General features: G+C 35.6%; 1 protein-coding gene across 2 annotated transcripts in view; it reads right to left on the bottom strand.

The window, feature by feature from the left end:
* Positions 1-1,296: 1,296 nt before the first annotated feature.
* Positions 1,297-10,636, bottom strand: part of YES1 (YES proto-oncogene 1, Src family tyrosine kinase) — a 52,246-nt gene continuing 42,906 nt past the window's right edge. Inside the window, exons 10-12 of one of the 2 annotated variants that reach the window (XM_083359368.1) lie at positions 7,740-7,893; positions 6,047-6,178; positions 1,297-2,659 (exon numbers count right to left, since the gene is read on the bottom strand). In XM_083359368.1, the coding sequence (XP_083215494.1) occupies positions 2,583-2,659; positions 6,047-6,178; positions 7,740-7,893 (363 nt within the window). In that variant the 3' untranslated portion in view covers positions 1,297-2,582. Of the gene's footprint in view, positions 2,660-3,663; positions 5,363-6,046; positions 6,179-7,739; positions 7,894-10,636 lie in introns of those variants that run through there. The other variant, XM_083359367.1, reaches the window with a different exon arrangement.

The raw sequence follows: 10,636 nt of genomic DNA, 5'->3' as shown, positions 1-10,636 counted from the left end.
TGTTGTTGCTGTTGCTGTTTGAAAGTATTTTCCAATTTTGGGATTTCCATGGCGTGTCATCCAAGCCCTAGCCACATCCAACCCTGATTAGCTTTTGCAAGTTTAGATAATTAAGAATACAGATCCTAGATGTAGTTCGCCATCCACGCATCTGAAAAAAAGCTTTAAAGTGACGTCCAGAACGTCAAACCATCCCCCACCTCCTCTCCTTTCCCCTTCCTTCCTTATAAGGTCCATCACGGGTTTATCAGAAAGGGCATCACCAAAAGGAGGTTCTTACTGTTATTAATCCTTTTTCTGAGGATTTTGCTGATGGTAAAGGTTCCCCCGCACATGCGTGCTAGTTGTTTCCGACTGTAGGGGCCGGTGCTCATCTCCATTTCAAAGCCGAAGAGCCAGCGCTTGTCCGAGGACGTCTCTGTGGTCATGTGGCCGGCATGACTAGATGCCAAAGGCGCACGGAACGCTGTTACCTTTTCACCGTAGTGGTCCCTATTTTTCTACTTGCATTTTTTACGTGCTTTCCGAACTGCTAGGTTGGCAGAAGCTGGGATGAGTAACAGGCACTCACTCTGTTACGCGGCACTCGGGATTCGACCCACCAAATTGCCGACCATCTGATCGACAGGCTCAGCGTCCTAACCCACTGAGCCACTGTGTCCCTGATACAAACTTACAGGATGTTAACTCCAAGTTACTTTTTGGCTTAATTTTATTGCATAACAATAGTATGCATAGTGGCATACCACCACTCTTCTCAATTAAAAATGTTACTGTAGAAGTGATTCCATGCGTAAGGTGCATATAACTTAACTTTGTCTATCCACGGGTGTCAAACTCGCCACATCACGTGACATATCGCGACTCTTTTTTGCACTGCCGGCAGTGGGGTGGGGGCGGCTTTGGTATGATGAAACTGGCCCTCGGGCAGGTAGTTTGACACCCCTTTAGGCTTAATTTTATTGCATAATAATATACACGATAGCGTAAGCACTCTGTCAATTAATGTTGTAAATTATATTTTAGAATTTTAAATTGTTGAAACTTTTAAAAGGGTAAGTGTCCGCAGTACCAGTTTCTATTTCACAGCTGATAAATACTATTTTGGGCTCCATAACAAATGTAGAGGAATGTAAGAATTTTAACATGTATCATGCTAAAAACATAATGTTGGGGACGCACTTACATAAAAAGAGTTGCTGAAGAAAAGTTAATCTGTTTAAATTTCCATACAATATTAATCCATTTTCCTGCTTTAGTAACAGAAGATGCACTAATTTATTAAGCTTTGGGAAGTTTAATTATGCAAAAGTAATAAAATATTAAAAATATTTAAGCTTGTCAATATAGTATGATAGGAAAACCAAACAAAATAAAAGATTACCACACAAAGGTAGCTTCAACAAAACTGATACACAAGGCTTGCAATACAGTTTCTATCAGAAATATTACACAATATTTTTCAATACAATATAAAAATCATTCTTAACTGGTTAACAATGATTACAGTACAGGAAGTGCTGAAAATGCAATAAACATACAAATTGAAAATGTAATAAATTTGCATTTTTTTATTCTGGAAATTGTTTAGTAATTCTACTTTTTTAAAATACAGTGTTACTGGAGATGCTGGGTCATGCTGTACAGTATTGACAAAAGAATAAGATTGTGCAGGAGGCATGGAATAAAATTCACAAAAATAATTTGAGGTTATATTGGACTTTCCCAAAAGGTCCAATGAAACTAGGAGCCGTATCAGAAAATTGTGGCACCCTTTATTTCTAACTGAAAATGTGTAGAAATTGTGCTTATTGCTCCCTATCCAATGAAGGACAATTTAGTAGGAAAGTTACCACCCAGACAAAACGGGGTACAGTACTTTCTTAACTGTTAGCCACCAAATCACATAGAGGAAGAGGAAATTCCAAGATCTGTACTTGGAATTACTATAACATTGGTATAGGTAGCTCCTTCCCATCCCTAGCCTTCACTTGTCTTCAAGATTGTGGAAACATACTTCATGATTTTTATTTTTTTGATGAGGGCCCATCGTACAGTATCCACCAAAATGTCTAAACAAACACTTCATCCCAAAGACCATGAGATGTATGCATATCTATTGTGTTTATAAAGTAACAAAGTGCTTTATGCACACATTTACAATATTAGCAAATATAAGAAAGTGCCTTATGCACATGTAATGGTTAGTGTTTTCCAATATTTAATGGAAGATGACAGTGCATTTTAAAGAAATAGCATTCCAGTTTCATACAGTGGAAAGAGACTTCCTGTGAAAGAACAAGTGTGCTCATGCACACTTGTCTGGCTTAGCTCCTTCTGCTATTAGATACCAGTTAAACAAATCAAGAAAAATTAAAATTAAAAATGCAAATCAGGAATAATGTCTGAGTTCAATTTCTTGATTTGGGATCCCACGCTTGTATCAATAATAGAAGTTTCTTGATTTGCTTAGCTTATACTGTCAGAAGCATAAGTATCATGCAATAATAAAGTATGCTTGCTTTGGCTTATTTTGATATGCAAACCTATCCAGAGAAAGGACTAAAACAATTTCTAATATTTTAAGGGACGAGAAAAAAATCTTGTAAGTGAATCATGGCTCTGCAAGATGATGTATTCTGTATTCTGTTGAAATCTACTAACAAATAGAAAATAAAATAACATAGTTCGGATTATCCTCTAAAGATCAAGAAATATAAAAAGAAATAGAGCAGTGCTATGCATGTCAACTTGTAAGCCTCACTGAATCAATTACATTTAGTCAATTAAACTTAGTAGATATAGGATTGTTTCATTTCAAAGCAACTTGGAACTTATCAGGTTATTTTCTTAAAAATAATTTTGTAATTAGAACTTTAAAAGCAATCTTGTGAAACAAATTCAACATCATATTTTATAAAAATAATCACACTTTTACATGTATTACTATATATAGAAAAAGTGTTGTGCTGAATTATTTGCTCACATTAAAGTCTTGAGGTAATACACTAAAAATAAGGAAAAACAATCATGGAAGGTATAACGCTTAAAAATACATATTTTTCTTCAATAAACTCATTAAATTACTGTTTTTTAATTTCAGTACTATACATTTGTTACAATGATTTGTTGCATTTTAATTAAAATCCAAATAACACCAGACTAGTTTTCTGGCATATGCATTATTACACAAACACAACTGCACTACACATTTCAGAATATAAAAGAAAATACAATCCTGTATTATTTGCTACATAGCCCTTTCAAAATTTCATAGTTTTGGGATGTATACATGAGAAAATGCCACTTGACTGCACAATTTTATAAGTTTATATAAAATCTGTGTGGTTTTTCTGATAGCAGTAATGATCATTCACAGAAAAGCTTTGAAGTGCAACATTTGTTTTGAGTGGAAAATTCTAAAATGTCAAGAGGATTTTATTGCTTGATATGATAAGAGGTTATAATAGCTCCTGCTCCCCAGTATACTTGCAAGTAGTGTATGTGTGCAGTTTTAATATCATTAGCTGAATTTGGCTTAGTTGCTCAGTTTGTTCGTATAGCTTAAAGCTATACATAATGGTTATGAAAAGTTTAACTCCTCTCAAGAAATTAAAGGAGATGGATGCAGCTCACTCTAATTTTTGATCTGATGCTTTTGTAAAGAGTTTTAGGAATCATTATACAACCATTTATGTCTAGTTGACTGTGAATCACTATGTATTATTAGAAAGATGGGCTACTGTCCATTATCATTATCCTAACACTTACTATGTTGGGCTAAATTCAGAATTCTGACAACTCTGTGAACTGCAGAAATGGGAAAACAATTCACATCAATCCCTCCACTCTTTACCTTTATCAGAGTATGCTGTAGAGGTTGGAAGATGTTCCAGAATAGTATGCGGGGCTATGTCTCCCCACATAGAAGTTCATTTCATTCACTGAGGTCCAATTTATTGATGGGCTCTCAGATCTTAAACAGTATTTTTCATAAATGCTTTGACAGAGATACATAACAAAAAGAAGCTGTGCAATCTAGTGAATCCCTGAACATTTTAATTGGTGAGCTTTCATAAGCATTTGCCACTTTACTTCCTTTTTCAGATGTGTCTTCTAAAAAATATATATAAAAAACTGGGATATGTTTCACTAGAAATTGGAACTTTGAAACACTGTATCTTGAAGGTTAAGATGTTATCTTTTCCCTCTGATTGCATTTTGCAGTTTCAGGTTTAACATTGTACTCTAGTAACTTAATTACAAAATGAGCTAATGGTTTATGAAGTTAACTTCATTCTTAATTGTACTATTTAGGAAATAAAATATGCTACTTTCCAGTTATGATATATTAATATAAAGTTTCAGCACAGTGCAACATGCTTTTCAGTTCCATTATTGAGGTCTAGTATTTAATCAAGTTTATCATAAATTGCTTGCTTTAAAATTAAATTTTCTTTTGAGTTGAGGTTGACTCCTGGTGACTTCACATACATGTAGTTTTCTTGGGAACAATACAGAATTAATTTTCTTTCCATTTCCTTCATCCGTATTTTTCCCGTTTTCCAACCTAGTCTACAGCTACAATATTCCTGAAACTTTTCCAAGAACTAACCGTGTCTAACTTCTGAAATCAGAGAAGGTTGGTCAGGTGCTGCCTTCTGCCGAGAGCTACCCTAACTAGATCAATAGGAAATGAGCCTCTAGAAGAAAACCTTGCATTTAAAGCCCTCTTCATACTAACATAGAATTGTTGGTCCCATAAACTTATTTTGTTATCCTTTGACCATTTCCATTCAGAAGTTTATTTAAATAGCTGATGTTGCCTTTAATAATGACCTAAAAGTTCGAAGAAAAATAAACCAGCAGCTCCACTGTTATAGCAATGCTAATTTTACCACCCATTTTTTCAGTGTATTTCTTTTGGACCCTGATATAATATGGGAGAAAAATGTCTCACTGATACATTTATATACAGGTATAACACTTTAAAAAGTGGTTTTGTGCAACCATATTTCAGAATTCCAGTTTGCCAGCTAACAAGAGCATGCAAATTGCAATTTGCTTTGAGTTCTTCCAATTAGCAAGGAATTTTTTTTTAAAAAAAGTACTCTACATTTGGCATATTTGTGCATGGGATGTAAGCCATCAATTTATAAATTGTCTCCAGGCTGGTACTGTGGTTCCGTGGCAGTAAAATAATCTTCTAAGAAAGACTGAATATATTCAAATGTTGGCCTTTCATCGGGATCTTTCTTCCAACACAGTTTCATTAATTCATGAAGAGATTCTGGGCATCCCTGAGGACAAGGCATTCTATATCCACGTTCCACTTGTTCTAAAACTTCCCGATTGACCATTCCTAAAATTAAAAGAATAGCTTCAATATTTATATTTTATTAAGATGGAAGAGGGTTTCAAAAATCTGTCACTGTTTACTTGGAATGGGTATTTATAAATTGTATTCACACATAACATTAAAGAATTTTTAAATTTTGAACTATTCCAAACTATAGCTTGTTTAGGGAAAGGCCAATTTTGGCTTGAAACTAGAGTTTATATTTGGATTATTTAACACAATAGTGGCTTAATGTAATATGTCCATATTTTGTTTCCCAGTTTATTCCCAATGTATTTTTCTGCCTCTGAGACACTCCAAAGAGATGCAAGAGAACAGTAGAAAGAAAAAAAAGAAAAAGAAAAAACTAGGAAGAAACTGGTTGTATAAATAACACAATTATTCTGCTCATCAAAGGTTAGCTTTGGCTTCTTTAAAAACCTATGGTAAAAATGATCTGGCATACTGTCTGTTATTTATGAACACAGTGAATTAGATTTTCTAAAATAGTGTCTCTACATTTTTTAAACACTGAATTGCAGCTTCCGTATCATAGCTAGTTTGCATTTACTGTAGTATTTTCTCAAGTATGGTACTAGCTAACATAATTTATTTCATTAGCATAACTGACTGTAAAAAAAAACCCTAACATAAATAACAGATTATGCAATGATATAACACACACATTAGTAATGATTTTTCTTTTACCTGGGTATGGCACACGTCCCTTTGTTACAAGTTCTGTCAGCAAAATTCCAAATGACCAGACATCAGATTTAATTGTAAACCGACCATATAGTGCAGCCTCAGGTGCTGTCCATTTAATTGGGAATTTGGCCCCTAAACATAGAAAATAATGCCTTTTAATATTATAATTTATAATTATTTTAAAAATTATTTTGGTGGTAAAATATACATATATGATTCTTAGGGGAAAGGATAATTTGATAATATCTTCTATTGTTATGATAGCATTCATTCTATTAAACATAAGAACTAATCTAGAGATTGGAACTCTTTCTGCTGGAAAAGAACTGCAAAGGTATCTTTGCTGTACTCAAAGAGAAAAGTCTAACTGAGAATACATGTGGGAGTAGAGTGTGGGTGACAACAAAGTGAATAATACTGTCAAATTAATATATGGTTAATGGTACTCCTGTCAAGGCTGAGGTTGTTCTACACAGATAATGGAGAAAATCTATGCATTTTAGAATGAAGTTTGGTAACTACTGTAAAAACGTTGCCATGTAAATTTGTGTATGTGGAAAACTAGCACATAATTATTCTTTCTATTATACAAATGACTTGCATGGTGTACATAACATGTACATAAACAACAGTAGCTTTCAGGATCTGACTATAATCTGAAGTTCAGATCGTACTGTTCCTTTATAAACTTCTTCACAAATAACCTTGAATATTAATCATGGTATGTTGCAAGGTTTGATAATAAAACAAATCTCTATTCAAGAACAATTTTACTTTTGGAGAGATAAGAATTGATTTTGGCAATTTATATTGTTGATAAATAATTCAACAAATTCAAAAAATTGTTTTAGAAAACATAGAAGTATATTGAATAATCCACTTTAGAGAATGTCCAGTTTCTATTGCTAATGACTATAGTAAATGGGAAAAAAAATAAAGAACATACATCTATCTCAGAAAGTATTAAAATATTAGTAAAGCACTTAGTCAAACTGGAACACAGAGGATATAATCATCTGGGTTGGAAGAGACCTTCAGGTCTTCTAGTCCAGGGGTCCCCAACCTCCGGTCCATGGACCAGTATCGGGCTGTGGTATACCAGCAAACGGTCTGCACAAACAAGCAAAGACCCATCCGCGAGATGCAGGCAGCACACAAAACCTATGGTCCGCAGAAAAACCTCTCTCCACGGAACGAGTCCCTGGTGCCCAAAAGATTGGGGACCTCTGTTCTAGTCCAATCCCCTGCTCAAGCAGGAGACCCTATATTTCGGACATAAACTAACTTGAACTGATCAAGAATTCACATATTATACATATTAATAAAACAATATTTACCATATTAGACAGTACACAGAGAGGGCCTCCTCAGGGTGCCACCGGTCAGAGAATGTCGGCTGGTGACCCCCAGGGGGAGAGCATTCTCGGTGGGTGCGCCAATCCTTTGGAACCGCTTACAAGCTGAAATCCGGATGGCCCCCGACCTTCGCTCCTTCCGGTGTGATCTAAAAACTTATCTATTCCAACAAGCCGGCCTGGCCTGATGGATTTGATGGATTTGGGTTTTAAAATTTTCTCACTTTATTGCTTTATTGTATTCTTACTTTATTGCTCTGTACACCGCCCTGAGTCCTCCGGGAGAAGGGCGGTATATAAAACAAATAAATAAATAAATAAATAAATATTGTAAATACCTTGTCTAGCAGTGTACTCATTGTCTTCTATTAATCTTGCTAATCCAAAATCAGCAATTTTGCACACCAGATTATCCCCTACAAGAATATTAGCTGCTCGAAGATCTCTATGAATGTAATTCATTCTTTCAATGTACGCCATGCCATCAGCAATCTTATAAAAAAAATGTATCCTATTAACAAAGCAGTATTCAATCAATGAAATACTTAACACAAATCATGAAAATGATTCACTGGGTACATGTTACAAATGCAATAGCAAATTTACAATGTTTAGATTCCATAATATGTAGCAATATTACTTTTCAACAGAATTAAATAATCTTAAATTTAAAAAGTCTATATTCTTTTTGTACTCTGAGTATTACATACGTACATTGTACTTGTGCAAAGCAATTTTCTAGAACAGGGGTGTCAAACTCAATTTCATTGAGGGCCGCATCAGCATTGCGGTTGCCCTCAGGGGGCCGGGTGGGTATGGCCAGGGTGGGCGTGGCCTACTGGGTGGGCGTGGCCAGCTCTACATTGTTCGCATCAAGGGTGCCTATGGGGACCCGGGCAGGAGTGGGACAGATCTGAGGGTCTCTGGCAGAAGGAGGGTCTCTGGGCCAGGGCCAAGGCAGTGGGGGCCGTTCCCTCACTGTTTCCAGGATGGCTTCGTGGGCCACATGAAACCACTTTGCGGGCCAGATCTGGCCCCTGGGCCTTGTGTTTGACATGTCTGTTCTAGAACATTCTCTAGCTGACTTTTTTGGGTGGAAGCTCATGCTTAAAGTGTCTGTTATTGCCCAGAATTCTTTTTATGGTTATCACTTTCTTTGGCCACTTTCTTTGGCATTTATGTAGATGTTATTCGTATGCTTCAGCTTCCTTCTTTTTTATAAAGTGTGTGTTGCATTACTGGCTTCCATCTCAGAATATGAAACTTATTTATTTGCATTTCTTCTTTAGAGATTGGGGGATTGCAACATATTCTTCCAGATGCCACTTCAATCTGAAATGAATATTCATTGAATGAGGACTAACTGCAGTAATTATTTAAAGAGTTGTTGAGCCTTCTGTCCGAATCGCAGAGAGCTCAATTCTACTTGGCCAATTCTTTTTAAAGTGACCTCACACACCACTTCAACCTAACCTAAATCTTTGTGTCTTTAAGGGTAAAATCTTCCCTTTGTCTGATGCAAATAGTGTGGTATATATGGGTGAGCCTTGGTTCAAGTTGGAGGTTATTTGCATTCAATCAAGTGGAAGAATTCATGGATCTTGCCATGTTTCTTTCCTATTATTGACTAGTCAAAGTTGAATATTGTATTTCATTTATTTGATTTTGAAACAGCCGAATTCCTCAGCAACTCTGGGCAGTTTGTAATTAAAAGGAATAAAATAAGAAATATATAGGTAGTCTTTGTTTAACAACTGCCTCATTTAGAGACTTTTGTAGTTATGAAAGTGATGGTAAAAGCAACTTTATGATCATTCTTCACATTTATAACCTTCACAGGTCTATAAACACAAAGGATCTACTGTTGCATTCCAGCCTAGCCCTGAGAAACTCCCATGAGTGCATTCTACCCTAGCACTGGTATATTTCAAATCACATTTTTATAATTCATCCCCTTAAAGATGAATTATTGTAGCAGATATGCTCAGCTATATTTGGACTGCGGCACAGGACTTCAAATTGTGATCCTGTTTCTTTGACTGAATTTTTCATGGTTTAGGAATGATCGTTTTATGACTATTCAAAACTGCTAATATACAGTACAGTATATTACATTGCAGTAATTCTCAAAAGCATCCTGCTTCTCTCTCAGATGCATTCTTTTTCCAAACTGGACAGGCATCCTATTGTAAGTGTATCCTCTGCTAACAAGGGTAATCATGAAGCTTTGTTGGGACAGGATCGTCTCCACAGACCTATTGCATTTAGCTAACAGCAAGTTTCAACACAATCTCTTGGTCAAGAATCTCCTACAGTGTTCTCATGTGGAGGCCAGATGCACCATCCAAGATTCCAAATGCTATGACTGATGATTTGGAAAAATCAGCCAGTTACAGATGATTACCTCTGTACAAATGATACCTTTCTTTGGAAACAATCCGCTATACTTTTTTACAGGGCAGAGTGGGCTGTCTGAATTACCTAGAAGCTGAATCGTGTCAGTCCCTGTGTTTTGCTCTGTGGAATTAATTTCACAATTTCTTTGTTCTTAAAAAAACCTTTCATATTCACTAAAAATTATTTGGTTGTTATCAGTCTTTCACAGACATGATGGTGGATTTTTCGCATTCTATACTTTTTTGATCCTCAAATTATAGGTCAGGTTGTCATCTCTATCTTCTGATATCACCCCAATGGAGAAACTATTTGCTACTGTCTCAACTTTTCTCCACCATTCAACTCTTTAACTATCACTTCATTCCATAGGTTACCCTTTAAAGTAACATTTTGAAGAGTTGTTACATTTGCAAAATATGCCACTATTCTTAAGAAGCAAACTATTTGCTTCTAAAGAATTGCCTCATTGTACATTGTGTAGCTAAGAACAAAGTTACTTTGTGCCCTAATTCTACCTTCCTTCTGAAAATATTTTCTAACGTCTTTGTGAGAACACTGGGTTTTTTTTCAGCTTTCTTCCCTTATCCTATTGAAATAACTATTTAGATATGAAAAGGAGTTTTGTCTTTTACCTTGACAGCATGAAATCATTTCATTTGAATTCAAACTTCCTTCATTTGCTGCCTAACAAAAGTTTTCCCACTACTGAAATGATTTTGTTTGACAAACTACAACATCTGCCTGTGCCATCTGTTGTTTTTGGGCAATTCCCCCAGGGCAGTTACTGCAATGTCTGAATCACATATTTAGGACTTCAATTAAGTCTATACCATCTGCA

Source organism: Vipera ursinii (genome assembly GCF_947247035.1).
Source record: "Vipera ursinii genome assembly, chromosome: 3".
In the NCBI taxonomy this organism is placed as follows: domain Eukaryota; kingdom Metazoa; phylum Chordata; class Lepidosauria; order Squamata; family Viperidae; genus Vipera; species Vipera ursinii.
Note: the sequence above shows the minus strand (reverse complement) of the source record. Positions and strands in the feature narration are given on the sequence as shown.